This window comes from Leptonychotes weddellii, chromosome 1, assembly GCF_054177405.1.
Source record: "Leptonychotes weddellii isolate Sample4059 chromosome 1, ASM5417740v2, whole genome shotgun sequence".
NCBI lineage: Eukaryota > Metazoa > Chordata > Mammalia > Carnivora > Phocidae > Leptonychotes > Leptonychotes weddellii.
The window spans coordinates 65,568,707-65,589,211 of NC_138369.1; the positions used below are offsets into that span (position 1 = coordinate 65,568,707).

Below are 20,505 nucleotides of genomic sequence, written 5' to 3' on the forward strand. Positions count from 1 at the left end.
TAGCATGTAAATCATACCTCTACAAACCAACCCAGTAGGAGCATTATAAGAAGGTCTCAGCCTTTGGAGAGAGAAAGCCGTACTTCAAATTCAAGTTCTAGTACTTTCTACCTGTTAGGCCTTTGAACTCCTTCCACCTGTAGTTTTCTCTAAATGGGGCAGTTGTCACGTTCTCCTTTTGTAGTGAGGGTTGAGAGACATAATAATACAAAATGCCTCCCACACAGTTGATGCTGCACTACTGTTAGAACTTCTTTTTCAGCATCACTAGTTCTATGTTACTCACATACCCCTGCCCACCAAAAGGATCTTAAGGACTGAATGTGTGCTGTCCTTTTCTTTTCCATGTTTCTAGTATAGAGCAAAAGTTGTGTGTTTAGCTATTTATATATAAATATATATATTTATATAATATATATATCCAACTTTTGGATAGCAAACACCTAGCAGCATCCCAACTGAAGCCTCTGCAGGATGCCACACTGTGTATTATCACTCGGGTTTGCTAAGGCTCAGTATTTTAAAGTCTGACAGATACTTTCCTTGGTCAATAATTCAGCTACGGCTCCCCGGTGTGCAGTAGGGCTTAATAACACAACTTTAATTATGATAGTTCTTTAGGTTCATAAGGGTTGTCTATTTCTCTTGAAAGCAATGGAATGGGCATATTGTTTTCTGGACCAATAAGTCACTCTGTTTTCCATGGTTCAAAGTTAAGCTTTTATTTGGTTTTAAATTAAAAAAATAAATTTCGTTATTAAATAGTGAGATGGATCTAAGTTATGTTCAGATAGTAGCTTACTCAGGAATATACCACTAGGGGTACAAGTAAGGGGTGGGTCACCTAAACTAAAATGATTCGTTATGTCATCATGTTTGTTAAAAGTTCAACAGTGGCATAATTCAAAAGAAACGGAGATACAAAGTTTTAAATGTTTACAATGGATGGGAGAAGTAAACCACTTAATCTATTGCAATTGCCAACTAATTTCTTTCTCAGTGCCAGTCTGCTTGGACTCTATACCACAGTGCTAATGTCATCGGGCTCATCTGCTTTCTTCTGCCTGCTCGGCAGGGATTTCAAGTATTCAAGGTGTCTCCGGGCATCCTCCTGATTTTGCCTCACATAATACACCACATAGGAGATCACCATGGTGAACCAGCCAAACATGGTGACCAGCATGGCATAATCAGTAGTCTTTTTAGGGAGGTTACAAAGGTCAGCATCATTGGCAGCATTGAGGAATGGTCTCCCGGCGTGTTCATCCAACACAGAAGTCTTACAGATCACGTTGTGGGCTGTCTCATGGTTAGATGCCATGCTCCTCAGAACTTGCTGTAGAGTACAGTCACAGTGCCAAGGATTGTTGGCAATTCTGGCCCTGGCCTTCAGGTTATTGAAGGCATTTTTGTGCACGCTTTGAATCCGGTTGTCAGACAAGTCCAGAGTCTGCAAAGTTTCAGCTACTCCTTTGAAGGCATGCTCATCGATAAACTCAATGCCATTTTTGGACAAGTTGAGAACTCTCAGTTGATGGAGGTCCTTAAAAATCTCATTGGGGATAGATGTGATCTGATTGGAGTCCAGATACAATAAGACTGTTTCAGGAGGAAGATCTCTAGGTATTTCCTTGAGATTTGCATTGCTACAGGTGACATTTAAACCCCCAGAGGAAGAACAGAGACAGCCCTTGGGACACATACTGGCAGAATGAAAGCACAGTATCATAAGAACAAAACTTTGTAGGAGGAGACACATGGAGAGGGAACGGGTTAACCACAGGTCTACCAGATTCATGCTGGAATGTCAGCATAATCACAAGCCCATTCCTCATTCACTCCAACAAGCAAGCGTGGCAACCGTTCCAGCCCTGTCCACACTGTTGACTTCCTTCTTGCTTGGTTCAAAAGGTTGCAACTAACACACGTGTCTCTTCATTATTCCTGTCCTTACTTGGGTACCTAAAGGAAAGGGAAGCAGATGCAATTAGCTTTTTTGCAGAGGGAGGTACATTGCAATTAAAAGTGCTCTCAGGCGTCTAGCATTCTATGTGGGCGGGAGAGTTCGTTATGTATTTAATTTTCATCAATAGCACTGGGAGTTATCTGCATAATGGAAGTCTCCTGCTCAAATCCCAGGTGTTGGGCTAAAGGACTGTCAATAAACGACAACATTTCTGAATCATGTTGCCTTGGTTTTAGTTGTGCAGGATTACAGCAAACAGTCCAGATTTCTCTCATCTCTACTGGTTCTCTCACATCCTGAACCCCTTCTAAATTAGACAGCAATAAAATTTAATTAGACCTTCCCCCCTTCTACGGTAAAGGATGCATTAGTGCAATTTAGAACTGCTCTTGAGCAGCAATGAGAAATAACACCGATATTTCATGGTTAATGACCATAGATAGCAATAATTGTCATGGCTTTTGAATGGATGTCCAACTGGAATATTTTCTCTAAAGAAACATCTTACTTGAATTAAGAAATGAATAAATGTATTCCAACTTTCACAACAGAATGTTGCTAGGGACTGATAGACCAGGATCTCCAAAGAGCTGTCTCCCTGTTTTTCTCTGTTTTCTAAACAACCTATCCTCTCTCTAAAAGATCTTCAAATATGACACACACCTCCAAGACTTTTTATTTTTATCCATTTATTTATTTATTTTTAAGATTTTATTTATTTATTTGAGAGAGAGACAAAGAGCAAGTGGGGAGAGGGGCAGACGGAGAGAGAAAGGGAGAAAATCCCAAGCAGACTCTACGCTGAGCATGGAGCCCAACACAGGGCTTGATCTCACAATCCTGAGACCATGACCTGAGCCAAAAGGAATAGTCCGACACTTAACTGACTGAGCCACCCAGGCGCCCCTTCAAGACTTTTTAAAATATAAGATAAAATTTAAATATATTAGCCTCTAAAACTTTCCCAATAACTTATTTTATCTTTCATATATATATATATATATATATATATATATAAATATAAATATTGTTGGAAGGGCCTTCTAAATGGCAAAAATTAAGTGATATATGAAAGGATATAAGCTTACTCAAAAACAGAGATGAGAATATAAGTGAACCCTCAAAACTACTTTTTCATATAGAGAAGACAGGCATCTTCGAGACCAGTTCATGGAGGAAGTGAGTGGATTTTGGAGAGATTATGTGATTCGCCCAAGGTCAAATAGTTTGTAGGTGGAAGAGACAGGACTCAGGCCAAAGGCTTTGTTCTGACTTATTAATCTCCTAACTCTTTCCACTACCCCCCTCCCAACTCTCTCCCAATCTCATCTGCTCTATGAGGACAGTCAGAATCCAGGGAGCATTGCTTGTTGTCATTTCTGATGCCGTTATGTTGCAGCTCAATCCCAAATTGAGTACTCTACGGAGTACGAGGGAGCTCCATGTCTGACTTCAGAGCGTCCTCTTTCAGGATGTGAGAAACAAGGAGAATGTTCCTTCCTCTCACTGCAGTGAGCAACAAATGACTTTCTGCAAACTTATCTTTTCTAAAGATCCCAGATGGATAAATACAGAGGGAAATGACTCCAAATGTTACCAAGCTCACAGAAGAGAGGATTAATGTGAGCTGAAAACCTAATGAACGGGGTTGTTAATCATGGAAAAAATGAGATTAGCACCAGCAGAATGGAGTGGATGTGCTTTTGGAATCCTGAGTCCCTTAAATGCCAGAGAATGCTAAAGAAGGACCCCTAGGCTTAGGAAGCCATCCATCAATAGCTCATTTCATTTGAGGTGAGTTTCCCTCCCTTCCATGTTTTCCTTCAACACTGCATTGCATGACATTTGGGAACTCTAGTGATTGCCTAGGTGGGAGAGAGAAAAAATAAACAGGTGTGGAGGGGAGGGCACTCAGAGAGGAAAGAGGGTGGCAGAAGGATAAGGTAAAGGATGCTAGAATGAGGACATGACAAGGACACAGGAGATGGGAGGCATGAATTTGAATAGAGAAAATAAAGAGAGTCTGTGTAATCAACCAGCTCCCATCAATTAAGTAGGTACCACCAGCCTAGATCCTGCTGGAAAGTGGGAAGCCTTCTCTGGAGGATACTCCACATCTCTCCAGAGACTGATTCAGAGTCTATCTGAAGAAAAACGTTCACCAATTGAGACTAACAGTTCCATGAGGGCAGGCTCTTGTGTCTGCCTCATGTAGAAACAACAGCAAACAATTAAAAAGTGAAAAGTACACTAGTTTGTATACCAGCTGTAATCCTTGTTAGCAGTGTGCTCCTGGGCAAGTTATTTAACCTCACTAAACCTCATTTTCCTTATCTTTGTATAGAAATTATAAAAGGACCCAATTACAGAGTTGATTTGGGAATTCTGTGAGATAATCCACATAAAGCATTTAACCCAATGCCTAAAAAGCAGTAAGAGTTCAATACTTGTTGGCTACAGTTACTATTATTACCCCAGATACATTCTCAAATGTTACCACAGTGCTTGGTATGTTGTAAGGGTTGAATGAATATCTATTGTATGAATGATCCAATAAAATATTGAAGAATCTAGCTGTGTTTTTTCTTCCCTATGATGACTATTTTTATTTTTAATATAAACATTGGCTCATCCAATGTCTATTGGTTTTACATATTGACATGGTAGTCTTTGGAAAAAAATCACAAATGCAGGCTCCTAGTTGATGGAAGGAATAATGGAGCTTCTTTTCGGTAGGCTCTTTGAGACTTAATCTTGGTTTCTCCAGAATGATCAGTCCAATGGTCATGGTAATAGCCAAGAAATGATTAGTATACATCGTGAGTTCTCAACATCAGAGTGCAATACCTCTTCATGCCCAAATGATCCACCTATACTGAATAGAAAGCCTATTAGGAACACAAATACAGAGTATCTCTTGCATTCAGAGATGGTGGACTCAAACTAAGTATTTCATTTTCTTTCTATGAAAGCTCTGGGATAGGCTAGATGACTGGGCTGCTCTGACTCAGCCTCTAGAACCTCCACACTCAGCCAGGACAAAGTGAGAAGAGATGCAAGAAGTAGAGAACTGAGCCCTTCAATGTCTAGGAGGCAGATAACAAGGGCCAAAGTTATCGAGTCAAGGTCATCTTCAGCGGGGAGGATGGAAGAACTGCCTCTCCACTCTATTATGCAGAACTACTATTTTCCAAAGGAATTAGCAGCTTGGCATTGTCTTAAATTGCTGGATAGGTCAAGAGGGGTTCTTGGAAAAGAAAGACATGGCAGACGTGCCTCATAGCAAAAACATGGGTATTCTTTTGACATCGGTTACCACCCAGCATTGTACAAAGCTAAAGAGTAGATAACTCAGAAACGAACATTCTAAACCCCAAACTCCCTCCTGTTTTGTTTCAGTCAGGTCTACTAAAAAATGCAAAGTAGCAAACAAACCATCCTGTTGGGAAAAGAGAGTGCCTCCTTTCTAACTTCAGAATGAGGATGTAGAGCACAGAGAAGGGCTGGGGTCACACTGGTGAATGCAAGAACAGAAGCAGCATCACTGCCTGTCCTCCTGATAAGGAACAAGACCAGCAAAAGAGGCAGAGCAAATTAAACAGCATCTTTTCTACCTCTTGATTCTCCCTCTCCACTTCTCAACTCATTACACTACCCTATCCTCATTCCCTCATTCCCTTCAAATACGTCTGAGGCAGGAAGCTACGGTATTTTTGGATGTGGTATTTAGGTATGAGCTGTGCTCCCAAAGGGGGCCATTTTATCCACAGACCCATGCCTTGTTCACATTTCCCTGTCACACAGGTTTCCAAGCTACCACAATTAATGCCTGGATTGGGTGGCAACCATCAAGTGCTGTTTCCAGAAGGAAAAAAAAAAGTGCATTTAGCAGACTGCCTGAGAAGACAGATCTTTCAGAGGTTGATTAACAACTCTATCTTGCTTCCTGTTCCTTTCTTCTCATCATTAGGGGACACTCAGGGACACTCAGGGCTTCTAACACAAAGCTTTCATTAACTCTTCTGAGATAAGTGAGTGTACCAATTCATGAAGAAATACCAGACACACTGATTTCTCCCAATTACATTCCATGAAACTCTGCTACCCACAAGGATTTGATTAAAAAGCACAACGCAGCAACACAGGAAGGCCTTTCGATTTGGGAGGTAAAATTCAAATCAATGGAAAAAAAAATAAACCTCATAAATTAAAGTACTTGAAATTAAAACTTCCATATGGCAAAAAGTAAGACAATACACAAAATTAAAGGACAGATGATAAAATAAAGGGTTGATTTCTTTAGTATACAAGAAGTTCTTACAAAGGGATAAGAACCTGATCCAACAGAAGAATGGACAATATATACAATACAAACAATATATACAAATGACCAATAAATTATATGAATAGATCCTTGATCTCACTGACAGTAAAATAAATTCAAGTTAAAGTACCTAACATCTTGGTTAAAATGAGGAAGAATATCTACTGTCAGTTAAGGTGTAAAGAACAAAGCACTCTCAAAACTTGACAAACAGATACTTGGGGCACTCTTCTTGTATGAGCAATTTAGGAATATCTATTCAAATTTTAAAATACAAGAACAAGTTAGACTGAATTGTACTGATATAGAGGTCTCCAAAGATGACCTCAAAAAGGAGCTTGGAAAAAGGGGTTCTGATAGCATCATCTTATTTCTGCAAAATTTTTAAAAAGAGGAAGTAAATGTGCAACATAGGTATAGAATTTATATGTTTACATATGCATAGATCATTTCTGAAAGGATATGTATGAAGGAAATGTATAAGAAACTATTAATAGTGCTTAACTGAGGAGTAGAACTTTGGGGGCTGACAGGGTGAGAAAAGGAGCTGTTTTTGTTTTTTAATTTTATACCCTTCTGATGGAATTAACTTTCTGTGCTATAAAGGTGTTTTGTTTGTTTTTATTTACATAAAAATTTAAAAAATTAATACAAAAGGACCAGGGATTAACTGAAAAACCAATCTGAACATAATGTCTCAGAAGGCAAATTTTGAGCACATGAAACAGTTGGACAATGGTGGCCAAGAAGGTTGTGCAAATAATAAGACATTAAATTTAAAAAGCTGAACATGTTTCAACATGAGAGGCTGAAGATGCAAAGGGACCACGGTGAGACCATATATAAAGATAGATCTTGAACTCCCAACCTGCTGCAACCAGCTCAGGAAGTCAAACTACAACCTCTGTAGCAAATATCCCAACCCAGCGAGATCATTAACTGCCAACTTCCCTAATTTTCATTCCTACTTCCAATTTAGGACTAACCAGGGAAACACAAATTGGCTCCCCTCACCAATCGCATAGGATGCTCTGGTTCTAGCTAGACTGCCTCCAGCTTCCCTATGCCAAGAGCCACAAATCAGGGCACTTCTGAAGCCTTTCAGAATTTTTCCCACTATCAAGTTTTTCCACTCCCCTGCCTGCCTATGAGTCTCTACCAAATGCTGGGGATGGGTGCTGGTTCCCTTGCTATAGAAAGCTTGGGAAAAATGGCCTTTGCTGGTTCTCATTTGGGTAGTTTTCATTTACTTCCACAAAGACTGCAGTTTGAGTATGTGATATTTTCAATGTAACATTTCCAAAATTAGCTTTATAACCTATTATAGAAATTATATAAGGATGTCTTTATATGCTCAGGTTTTCTATAGACTAAGTATGGGTTGCATAAGACATCAATGTATATAATTCCTGACCAAAAAATTAGGGACCATTGGGAACTGAATGATTCAGGGGAATGAACTGTATAGATAATTTTCTCTACTGCTGCTCTTTGAGATCACGGTCATGGAGACAACACCTTCATTCATGTCTTTAGCACTGAGCTCAGTCAGGAACTTCAGTTCTACCTTTCCATTCACAACCACCTATTACCACAAGATTCAGCCTGGGCTTCAAACTGGGTGTCCCTAAAAGTAAAATCATTTTCACCCTTTATCCCCACCCAACTACCTTCCTCCTTTACCATACACTACTTATTCTTCCCTCCTGATTTTTTAAGAACAGTTTCCATTTTCATCCTCCTTGCACCCCTTCTCTTGTGCTTTGGGTCCCCACTGCCTCTTTCTTGTTTAAACTCTCCATCCTTTTGCTCTGGAAGGAAGCAAAAGCATCCTTCCTGGACTGCCCATGTGAAGCTTCCGTTCTTCTTCTAACATTGGGTTAAAATAACCCTCTGACCATGTATTTCCACTGGTTGAAAAGCTTTCACAATCCCCTGTTGTTTATAACAATCCTCCTTTTCCAATCCTATGTCCCACTACGCTTCCTCACACAGACACAGAAACTGAGCTCAATAAACAGAGACCAGCAATTACAAAGCTGAGGATGAACAGCACTTTGTTCCACAAATATGAGATTTATCGGAAGTCATCCCAACCGAAGACCTCTCCAGCTTGGAATCGTTTTCCTGATGAGAAAAATCAGGCCCAGGAGGCATTTAGGTGGCTGTTTTATAACAGCAGCTATCATCACTTAGTTAAGGATATGAAATGATAAGGCTGACGGATACAGAAGGAACTGAGGATCCTTATATTTAGAAGGCATTTAATCTGCTTGCAGACCCATCATTTTTAAAGTCAGGAGCTCCTGAAATCTTGAAACTCTTGCTTTTGTAATTAAAGCTATCTGTTTATCTTTGCTACCAGACCACGAGTTTTCAGAGGGTAGGATCAATGTCTTACTCATTTTTGTATTCTCTTATTGCCCATGGTAAGAATTTAATAAATATTTATTGAAATCATTAGGATCTATTCTCATTTCATCATTAAAATAGCTATTGTTTACTTGGTATTTATTACATGCCAGGTATTTATTAAGGAAGAACTCATCTAACATGAGTAATGGATGATAAAATTTAAGTTCTGACTAGGTCCCTGGTTAAATGGATATAGAATTCCAAAGCGAGGGGTCAGGTTGCCATGTGAAGGTTAGCTGACAATGTTCTTTGAGTCTAACATGTATGTCCTTGCCCACTTTGAGGGTAAAAGGCATCAAGAGGTACCTATCCTGTCATCTCCTCAAGGAGAAGAAAGAGTTATTACAGGATTCCTGGAGCTGTGGTGGAGATGCAGAATGTCCTAGAACAAGAACAAGGTTGACCTATTGTTTGCCAGTAGAGTTGGGTAATGTTTTGATGTTGGGGTGAGCCTGCACTCCTAGAGTTTGTCAGAAAAGGGACAGAAAACTATTTCCTATACGTCAGATATGGCCACCTGAGGGAAGGAGATCCCCAGTGAAAAGTATCTCAGGTCCTTTCTCATGGTCCCATAGGATTCCTTGGTAGGGCAGAGGGGCATGAGCAACAAGAAACTGAAGGGCAGATGCTTAGATTTGGGGGAAGTGACTTTCTGGAATATATATACCACAGGGGCCAGGGGAGCCATATGGGTGGGTAGGGGGCATAAAGGAGCCCTGGGAGAGAAGCACCAGGCCCATCTCATTCTACCTTCCAGTGAGCCTCTGAGCAGAGCAGCTGAAACCCAGTGATGCTGAAGGTCTGGGAGGAGGGGTTAAGGGTCAGAGAGGAGAAATTGAGCTACCCACCATACCTTCTTTCCCTTTCCTTTATGCCTGAAACAAAGAAGAGGGGAGAATAGCTGAATATTAGATGAAATTCAGAATATTGGCTAATCTCTTGAACTAGACATTTACATTACCATATTGAATTTTTACTTTGGTTTAAGTTAATTGAGTTTGTGACTTAAAGTAATGGTAGGACAATCTATTACCTGAGACTGGCACAAAATCATGGGGCTGACTGATGTTTTCATTCAGGGACTAGAGGAAGATGATCACCTGCACAGAACAGAGATGAAAGGAATGGTGGAAGCAGAAAGTGAGTTGCACTGTATTCTGGATATACATCTATCACCTTGTATAATCCTCAGTACCACATGAAAGTTAGCAATTATGACCCTCGCACAGATGAGCAAATTGAAGCACAAAAAGGTGATGTAACTTGTCCACTTGTCATAGATGCTGAGTTAAAGAGGCACAATCTGAACTCAAGTCCTTTGGCTTCCAGAGCTCATGTGGTCAAACATGGCACACACACCTCTTTACAGAGAAACTACCATAATTTTTTCCCTCCTTCTCAACTGATTCCACTAAGATGAGGAGCAAGGAGCATGATGGATTTTACACTAGGGGAAGTATTGCTAAAAAGGAAGACTAGCAGGATAGGAGGAGGGAGGGAGAACAGCTGACATATGCTTCTGAAGGGGTTCAGAACAAGTGTCCCCAGAGAGCACCACTCTGGCATGATGATTATTTTGAGCTGAAGACAATCAAGTCCTAAAAGACTCAGGAAGAGCTTTATACCTCCCTTTTAACTGTCTCTAAGAATTCAGATAGAGGGCCTGGTTTAGGAAGAGAGCTACCACCACAGGTAACTACAAAGGGTATGGACTAGGTGTGGTGAAATGGGTAGAGGTCAGCAGAGCCTGTTTGTTCAACTTCCTTTCTGTGTCCCATTGCCTCTGCATGGCTCCGCAAACATATGTTTACTAAACATTTGCTCTTCCCATCTTTCTGTGGTCTTCCTTCCCTTTGAAGCCTCAGCCCCCTACCCCCTTTATTTTAGCTCAGAATGGCATGCACGTCTCAATTGCCTGTCAGGGAGCCTCTCATTGTCTTTGTGGGACTCCCTGTATGTAATTAAATTTGGTTTTCTCCTATTAATCTGTCTTATGTCAATTTAATTAACAGACCGGCCAAATGAACCTACAAATGTAGAGAAAAAATTTCCTCCCCTATTCTTCTAAACCAAAAGCTCTAAAATTACATTTGTCTTAGATATGTGAACTACCATTACATTAGATGCTTGTGGGGCAAGTCCATGGATACGCTCTCATGTAATTATCTCTAAACAGCCCTTTTAGTGAAACATGGTAAACATCATTGGTCCTATTGTAGTATAGTTGAGGAACTCACTGAATGGAGACTGCTTAAAGTCACACAGCTGGTTAGCAGAAGGACAGAACCTGGATGCAAATGTCCTACAGAGTAGATTCCATTCAACACTCATTCGTTTATGTATCTCTTCTACTGGCCACTTTTTGATATGGAGAGTCTGTAAACACAAGTACTGAGTTTTAAATGCCAAACCAGTCCTCTGTTGACCGCTTTCTACAAACTTTGAGGAAGTCAATAATAAGAAGAGAAACTCCTTTTCCTGTAAGAATCTCTTAAAGGCTACTCATACAAAACTTTTATCAAAATGACATGATATCCATCTGTCCCAGATCTCAGTCAGCTCAGGTACTGCTTTTCCTATTTTGAACCTATTTCACAAAATAATTCTTTAAGCAAACCCTTAATTTATTGGGGGGGAAAAAAACACTTATGAACACATTGCCTCCTTTCTACATGATCTAATGTCCATAGGTCTCCAGGGTGAATTTAAACATTATTCCCACCCACAAACCCACTGGAAAAACAGAGAAAAGCAAAGAAATACACAAACAAAAACCACTTTTTTTTTTTTTTGGACCTAGTATCTATATCTCTGTGGGACTAAACACAGAATAAAGATAAGATTGTCTTTGTGAACTTCTGTATTTATTATTCAACATGCTGCAAGTTTATAGGGAGACTGAGTGGGAACACATCCATCTCACTTTCTTTCTGCTTCTCTATTATTATTTCTCAGCAAGTGCCTATGACATTTAACAGTGAGATTTTTACAAGCTCTTAACACATAATCTACATAAATGTACGTTCCCTAAAACTCACCAGGGTCCTGAAGCAACCTAAAAGCTGCTTTTAGAAAACACTAACTTATGTTGAATTCAGTTGCATTTCTGAGTAGGATGAATGACTGTTACCATTTAACAACAACAACAACAACAACAAAACCCTTGTTTTGACTAACCCTACCCATTGACTTGGTGGGAAAAGTACAGGATTGAGATCCAAACCAAAGTCTAGAAACTGAATTCAAACCCCAGCTTCTTAGGAATGAATTCCAGGAACTTAGCAAATCACTCATACTTCTAAGCCTTTGTTGTCCTAGAACTATAATCAATAATATCCACTTCATTGGGGGGCACCTGGGTGGCTCAGTTGGTTGGGCGGCTGCCTTCGGCTCAGGTCATGATCCTGGAGTCCTGGGATCGAGTCCCGCATCGGGCTCCCTGCTCGGCAGGGAGTCTGCTTCTCCCTCTGATCCTCCCGCTCTCATGCTCTCTGTCTCCCATTCTCTCTCTCAGATAAATAAATAAAAAATCTTAAAAAAAAAAATATCCACTTCATTGGTCTCATAGTTATGAGGACAAAATAAAATAAATATATGTGAAATGTGCTTCAGAAACCATCAATGGACATTTAAAGATTATGCTCTATTGTGGGTTTCAGTATTTGGCTGTTTTCCTAAAATATCAGATCATTCCTTTTCCAGAGATGTACATGTCTTTTTCTTTTCTTTTTTAAAGATTTTATTTATTTATTTATTTGACAGAGAGAGAGACACAGTGAGAGAGGGAACACAAGCAGGGGGAGTGGGAGAGGGAGAAGCAGACTTCCTGCCCAGCAGGGAGACCGATGTGGGACTCAATCCCAGGACCCTGGGATCATGACCTGAGCCGAAGGCAGACGCTTAACGACTGAGCCACCCAGGCGCCCCATACATGTCTTTTTCTTAATCATAACCGACTAGGATATGATTCTAACATAACCTATAATAGTATTCATGCCAAAATATATTTAACCTGAATCTAATCAAGAGGAAAGGATTTGACCAATCCAGAACTTGAGACACTTTGCAATGTGACTGATCAAGACGCTTCAAAGGGTCACTGAAAGGAAGGGGATGGTTATAGGACACAGTTGTTGCCTGCTTGGAAAAGTGGCACGTATATATACTCACAACTTAAGACTCTTGAAACTTTGAATCCGTATATGAACAAGAGAAGGAGCATCTAATTGGAATTGTATCTCCAATTGAATCCATATATGAACAAGAGAAGGTGAACCTAATTGGAACTGTATCTCCAATCACTGGGAGTGATTGATTAATCAAGGAAGGCTTCCTGGAAGCCTTCTGATAAAGCAAGAAAGTTTTAGGAATACTCATTAGAGTATGGCTTATCTCCTCATATTGACACAGAATAGAAACCCAAGGTGAAATGAGAAGCAATTCTTTGAAATTGTATTTCATGTATGCCAGGACTACGAAGGACTAGCACACTGACAGAAACACATGTGTAGCGTGGACCTGGTTTTAATTAGGCAGCATGGAGATCATGGCTTAGCCACTTGCAAATTATATAACCTCTCTACCCCATAGTCTTCTCAATTAAACATGGGGGTAATAATTTCTCTCTCAAAGGGGTTTCATGAGGATGAATTGAGATAGCACCTATAAAACACCTAGAAAAGCTTCCGTTATAGGATAAAACCTCCATGCGAGTTTATTATTACTTTCCCCTCTACCACTACTATTACTGTTACTATCCTCACCATCATCACCTTACACCTTGTCTTCTCTCTGCTAGGAGAGTGTAGGGCCAGAGTGTGACCCTATCCTTAATGCAATAAAGGGAATAACTACGATGGTGGACATCTACTGTGTGCAAAGCACTGGACCAAACACTGTACTTTGAAGATGGAGAGAAATTTTGTCCCAGGATGCATCATGCTCAGCGTTTCCTCATATCTACTTTGGATGATCTAGATGATGAGATTTGGGACTTTTGAGCTGATGCTATTTAGATGAAATTTTGGATTTCGACTTGATGTCATAATGGGTTGAGAGTTTGGGGGATGTTGGGATATGAATGAATATATTTTGCATGGGGGATGGATGTGAATCTTCTGGACCAGAAGGTAGATTGTAGTAGGCTGAAAAATGCTCCCCACTGGATTCTCATTTTCCTCTTCCCAGTATCCCTGCCCTCCTCGTATCAATACTCTTTCAAAACCTCATATAAAATTCATCATGTAAGTCATTGCTCTGTGAAAGAATTCCTAAGCCATAGAAGGCTAAATTATCATATAGGAATGATGTTTACTAGAAATACATAATAAGATGGGATTGATTAGCATGTCTTTTATAGTGTGGGGGTCCACAGGGTGTATCATGCAAACAAAGTCACCTCCGACCGTTACAAGCAGTGCTGGTAACAATTGTACTGGGACAAATGCTCAAACAAGAACCGTCCCAGACAAATGAGACACGCGGTTATCTTGCTTATAGGCAACATCCTTAAAAGTTAGGAGAGAGCCTAGTCAAATCTACAGTATGCCTTTTTAAAAGAATATGTCAATCCTTGACTGAGACTAAAACAGACTTTTTGTTCAAACTTCACATTCTTCCTAGACATTGACATAAATTATCTTCTGTGAACTATTAACTTATTACATTTACAAATAATATTATAAAACAGGTAAGTTTTATAAGTGACAAAGACTGTGTAGAATTCAAACATCTAACAAATCAAATATTTTATTCTTCTAGGTAATTTTATAATTGCCATTTTAGCATAGGTGACAATTTTGTTCCTTTTTTTAAGATTCTAAATTGTGATCCTCATTATTTTAATACCAGCTCCATGCCCCAGTGAATGGAGTTATATATTAGATCTATCCAAACATTATTCTATTGCTAGATATTTTGATTTTCTCCCATTTTTGCTAATAATTTATCATAAATAATGTGGAATTGAAATAAATGTTTCGAGTTGATACATTTTTCCCTTTTGGATCATTTCCTTAAGATAAATTCCTAGCGGTGGAATTGCTAGAGTCAAGCTTCTCATCTGAATTCTGTTTATTGTCTACATCATTGAAAGGGCTAATTGCATAATGATGGGTAAGTCTTTAAATGGCTAAGAGTTGGTTGCTTCTGTTCACTTTGTATTGAATATGTGTCCATAGCATCAACGCCAAAATATGTAGAGTTGTTCCACGGGGCAAGTAGCAGCTTGAGGAGTCTGAGTCACCTTCTCCTGGTTTTAGTCATTGTGGATCTTAGTCATAGTGGCATCTGATAGGACCACTGGCTCAGTCCATTTGCTCCCTGGTGAGAACAGAGCAAACCAAAAAAGTAGAATACTGTATTTGGTCCAAAATTTGTATTTTAAAGAACCATTTATTTATAGCCCATATAACATTTTCTTGGCAATAGTCCACAGTTTCTCTTAAGAGAAGTCACTGGGGGAAACAATGCCTTGCATGGTTTTTGGTTTTTGTTTCCCATTAAAAACATAACTGTGCAAAGATGTATGGATAAGAGTGTTTCTTCACTGGGGCACTGTTTGCTATAGCAGAAAATTTTTTAAAAAGAAGGAATTAAAAAAGTAACCAGAAGTACTTCAAAAATCCACCACAAAAATTGATTAAAAATAGTACATTAATACAAAAGAAAGAAGCAATCTACATATCCTGATAAAAAAAGGTGTCAAAGATATATTAGGTGAAAAGTGTACGTGTATGATCTCATCTGTGTAAAACAAAATAGAAAGATTTACACACACACACACATAAACATGTATAATTAAGAAGTTAAAGGACAACAATAAAAAATGATAGTCTTATCCTCTAGGGGATGGTTATAGAGCTGAAAAAATGGAGAAGAATTTTTACTTTTTATCTTATACCTTTTTCTACTATTGCCATTTTTTGCCATGAGCATGATCATAATGATAACTGGGTAATAAAGGGAGTGGCCAGTAGGCATTAACAGATAACCTCTTCTCTGTCAGGAGCTACAGGGATTACAAAAGTATGTGAAACATGGTGTCTCTTCTGACCAGTTAGTTACCATGGGCAATCATGTAAACTTTCTGAATCTTAGCAGAGTGTACAGGAAACCTTATAGGCCTGAAGTTAGATAAAACCAGGTTTAACTCCCAGTTATGATACCAGCTAGGGAATCTTGGGCAAGCAGTCTAACTGCCCAGTTTCCTCAACTATAAATGAAAAAACCCACCTATTTAATGGGTTTCTGATAATGCCTGGTTCTGATAGTACCCATCTCATAGCAGATGCTTGACAAATACTATTGATTCTGAAGACACTTTCAAAGGGATGAGAATCCAAGTTCAGATTTCCCACGGGTTCTGTGGAATACCAGGTATCTGAGAGTTCCAGCAAATGAGAATTCTGCAGTCACCTGAGTCTGAGAAATACCCTCTCGGAGAGTCACAATGGGCATCAGCCTGTGAGAGGTTCTGAGAAGTTACAGCAAAGTAATATGTTAGCTCAGAATTTCCCAACATACTTGGTCCCCCTGCCAAAGGCCTCCCCACACCCCATTATTTTTATAGCATAAACACCCACAGAATTTATTGGCTAAATTCAGATCTAATTAAACAATATTTAATTCTACCTCAATTGCTACTACTAATACACTATCACTTTACCCGAATATTTGGAGGGGTATATAGTGACAAGTTTTGCGAATGAGAATTCCATTTTTCTCGATCCCTCTCATGCTGTATATTACTATAGAGAAAGAGTCAATGACAGCTAATGTCTATTATAGGCAGAGATGAAAAAATGAATAATCCACCACTAGGATGGTTTTATTTAATAAAAGAAGTAGCCTTTGTTAAAACTATTGATGCCTTTAAGTAAATGAGAATGAATGGGTTATTATTATCTTTGAATTATACACTCTCCTATTTCCTTATCCTCAGGCACCACCTTCATTTTTGATAAGATCATTGAATAACATGATCCTTAAAGATCCTGAAAACCTTATAGAGTGGTCAAAGAAAGGGCTTTGGAGTTAAACATGCCTAAGTTTGCCTAATCTTGTCATTCAACCACTTACTAGTTACGAATTAGAGCTAGTATCTTACTACTTATCAGTTTGGTTTTTTTAGGTTACATAACACTGGACCTCAATTGTTTTCATCTATAAAATGAGCATGATAATACTTAATTTCATGTGCTGTGGTAGATTGTTTTCAAAAACGGTTTCTATTATTTCCCATCCTGTGTTATCCATGTCCTTTTGCAAGGTAACCTTAAATTCCTCCCATCAAGAAGTGGAGTTTAGGGGCAGCTGGGTGGCTCAGTTGGTTAAGCATCCAACTCTTGATTTTGGCTCAAGTCATGATCTCAGGGTTGTGAGATCAAGCCCCACGTCTGCAGAGTCTGTTTGACTCCCTCTGGCCTTCCCCTGACTCACACACACTCCCTCTATCTAAATAAAATAGGATAAGATAAGACAACATAAGATAAGATAAAATAATTTCTAGGCTGGCCTTGGAATTTCCTTTGACCAGAGATGAGGCAAAAGTGACATTATGCCAGTCCCATGCCTATGCCTCTCCAAGAGGCCACACATACTCTTGCTTTTGCTCTTGGAACCCTCCCCCACCTCAAGTCACCTTGTGAACAATCCCTGCCTAGCCTGCTGGATGATAAGCAATCAGATAAAGGAGGGGAGGGGCAGTCGTCCTAGCTGGGTCACTCCAGCCTACCGCGGGCCACACTTCCAGCATGCGATAAAGTTTCGCCTAGATCATCAGAGTCAACTTCTGACCGGCAGCTGACCACAGACTCCTAAGTGAGCCCAGCCAAGACCAGAAAAACCATCTAGCTACCCATGAATTTGTGAGCAACATAAATGACACTGAGTTTGGGAGTGCTTGTTAGCTAGAAGTCAGCTGATACACATGACTATTTTAACAATTAAGAAAGTTAATATATTTATGTTTCTTACCATGACAACCGATTGGTATTTGTTTAATGTATATATACTAACAACTAATAGAAGAGTATGCTTCTTAATAAAAGTATCCTACGGATATTATTCAAGAAATTTATAATTGCTCTAAGCTGAAGAACATCCGCAGTTACATTATCAATAGAAACCAAATTATGTAATTATATTTGCTGACTATGATAGTCAATCATATTCTAAATTGTTATGGTAACCTCCAAGTAGCCCAGAAAAACTAATACATAGATGGAAGATATCCATCTGATTCCTAGGTCAAATGTGAATAAGACATCTTCATATTGTTGGCTCACATATTGCTAGTACCTGGCACAGCGACTAGCATAGACTCAGTGCTCTATCAGCGCAGCCCAGTGGTTAGGAGCCAGGGCTCAGTCTGAATCCCAGTTCCTTCCTTCAGTAACTTTGCCTTGCCTCTGTTTCCCCATCTGCAAATGAGGATAGCAGAAGTATTTACTGCTTCTATTTGCAGGAAGGAAGAAGTGATGTTATTTAGGTGAAGTACCTACATGGCACATAGTACACAATAAATGTTAGTTATATCTCTTTGTTGAGATTTTTGTTTTAAACATATTCCTGGATACAGAGCCTGTGTGGCAGTTCTGGGCATAAATGAGTGGCCATCCTAGTGTTTGCTGGATCTCTCAGGTTCTCAGAAGCTATCTATCCTGCAAACACAAAGGCAAACATCAAAGAGACAACTACAAAGAAAGCAAAGTTTCTAGAGATTCAGTGAAGAATTGAAATGTCATGTCTTAGCAATTGTGATGAAACAGAATTGAAATAAATAACATTTTATTAATTCAGGAGCTATAGCCGGCATGTAGACACTCTGAGGTGCTCACCTGTTGTTTGGTCTTCAAAAGGTTCCCATGGAAAGGAACCCACTCTCCCATACACAGCCCTGAAGGGCAGAACCCTGAGGCTCCACCTCCCCTGATTTCATTTTGGCCATTAACCTGTTAATGAGCCTACCCAGACCCGGGACCTCATAGACATTCTCACTGAATAATCTAGGCTGATGACCTGAGGCTGACACTGGACCCTGATTTCAATTAAAGGTGAACAGACCATTTATTTGCACTCAGATTACCCTTCCCTCTAGAACCTCAGGTTTTCCATTCCAGAACTGCTGTTTTATCAAAGCAAGTAGAATTGCTGCCCCTCCAATCTGTTAGCAGAAACTAAGTGGTGTATAAATCATCCCAATCTTCATGTAATTTGCCCCTGATTTCAGATTTAGATTCTTCATTCCGTGAAGCTCTCTAATGTACAGTTTCAAATTTCATCTTCTCAGTGACCACCTGGGGATCGTGGAAGATACAAATGTCCTCATTTATTTTATCCTGTGATACGTATTTTTTCAAAAAACAAACAAACAAAAAACTTAAGTCCTCCCTAAAGAAAAAGACAGAATGGAAAAACAAACCAGTATTTGTAGAGCAATAAAGTCGTACAAAGAACTTGCCTGGATACTGTCGGTATGGCAATAATTCTAACAGGAGGATCTTCAGACAGGCTGCCTCCGATTTATCTAATTACGCCAATGGATAAAAGAGGCAGCACTTTACAGATCAATGGGTTGTATCTAGTCTAGAAATGTTCTTGCCTCTTCCTGTTTTCCACCTGAGCCCTTTATGTTTCCAGTTAAACATAAGCTTCTCTCAAATGTAAACAAACAAAAACAAAAACTCCACAAAACAAAACAAAACAAAAAAGGAAATCAGAACTGAGATCTATGGTTTTCTCTTTTCCATACTGTGTAGTTCATTGAAATTCCACAGGGAAATGTGTAGCCCTTAGTTGGCTTGATTTTTCTTTTGGGAATCACCCGGAAAAATTAACAGCTACCCAGGGACTGAGCTCTTGTCAACAACAAACCAAATAAAACTTTCCAAACTCATTTAATTGTCTGCAGGATGCAGTAAGGCTTCCCTTATCTCCTTGCTCAGACATCATATGCCAGTTCAAATAAAACTGAATTGGTATTTTCCATCCTAGCATTTACTCCATCTCGGTGAACCAACCAGCCAGGTTAAGATAAGTAAAAAAAAGTAAGAATCAGTCCAGGTGAAGCTAAGAAAGTCAAACAGAAAAGAGACAGCCATTCTCAGAAAAAGATAATATAAAATCCCATCCTGTCTCTTCTAAATGGTTGCACAATAAAAAAAAAAAAAATAGGCCATCATAATATTGACATGCAGTCACAAATTTCCTTGCCTGCAGCATGGTTTCAGGAATTGTGACTAAATTGCAGTTGTATTAACCAATTCTTATACATGCTCGGCTCAAAAAATGTTTGGTCAGGAAAGAATGTATTATTTTTACTCAACCTGTTGCTTTTTGCTTTGCATGGAGTCTCAGGATGTGATAACAGGAGGGGCGGTGAGGCTGGACTAAATTCCCTGATTTAGTAACACTTGGTCTAGGCATGAGCACACAGCCCCTTCACCCCTGCCCCTGGCATTCTTTTCCTTTTCTCTCTTTCCACTTCAGCAATTCCTCAAGTCACAGATGGAAGGGCTGGGTAGAGCAGAGCCAAACTCCCCTATGTGGTAGGCCTCTGGACCTTCTGAGTGTCTCAGCTATGGGCATCTCCAGAGCTGCCTTAGGGCCAATGACAGATGAGGTGCTCCGGACATGTTTGCTCAATGAAGGGCCGGATGGTTGAAAGCACACGGAAGCTTCTCAAGAACCTAAGCCCCTGATGCAGGGGGTTGGGTCGGGGGAGACTGGAGTCCTGGGGATGAGTCACCTTCCTCTTACCAGTGCAGACTTTTCCACTTATCTGCATGGCAGTCCATGT

The 20,505-nt window shown here is 39.7% G+C and overlaps 1 protein-coding gene across 2 annotated transcripts in view; it reads right to left on the bottom strand.

The window, feature by feature from the left end:
* Nucleotides 1–696: 696 nt before the first annotated feature.
* Nucleotides 697–20,505, bottom strand: part of LRRC3B (leucine rich repeat containing 3B) — an 88,315-nt gene continuing 68,506 nt past the window's right edge. The window contains exons 2-3 of one of the 2 annotated variants that reach the window (XM_081825579.1): nucleotides 9,739–9,805; nucleotides 697–1,962 (exon numbers count right to left, since the gene is read on the bottom strand). In XM_081825579.1, coding sequence (XP_081681705.1) covers nucleotides 1,019–1,798 — 780 coding nt within the window. In that variant the 5' untranslated portion in view covers nucleotides 1,799–1,962; nucleotides 9,739–9,805 and the 3' untranslated portion in view covers nucleotides 697–1,018. The remainder of the gene's footprint in view (nucleotides 1,963–9,738; nucleotides 9,806–20,505) is intronic. The other variant, XM_081825578.1, reaches the window with a different exon arrangement.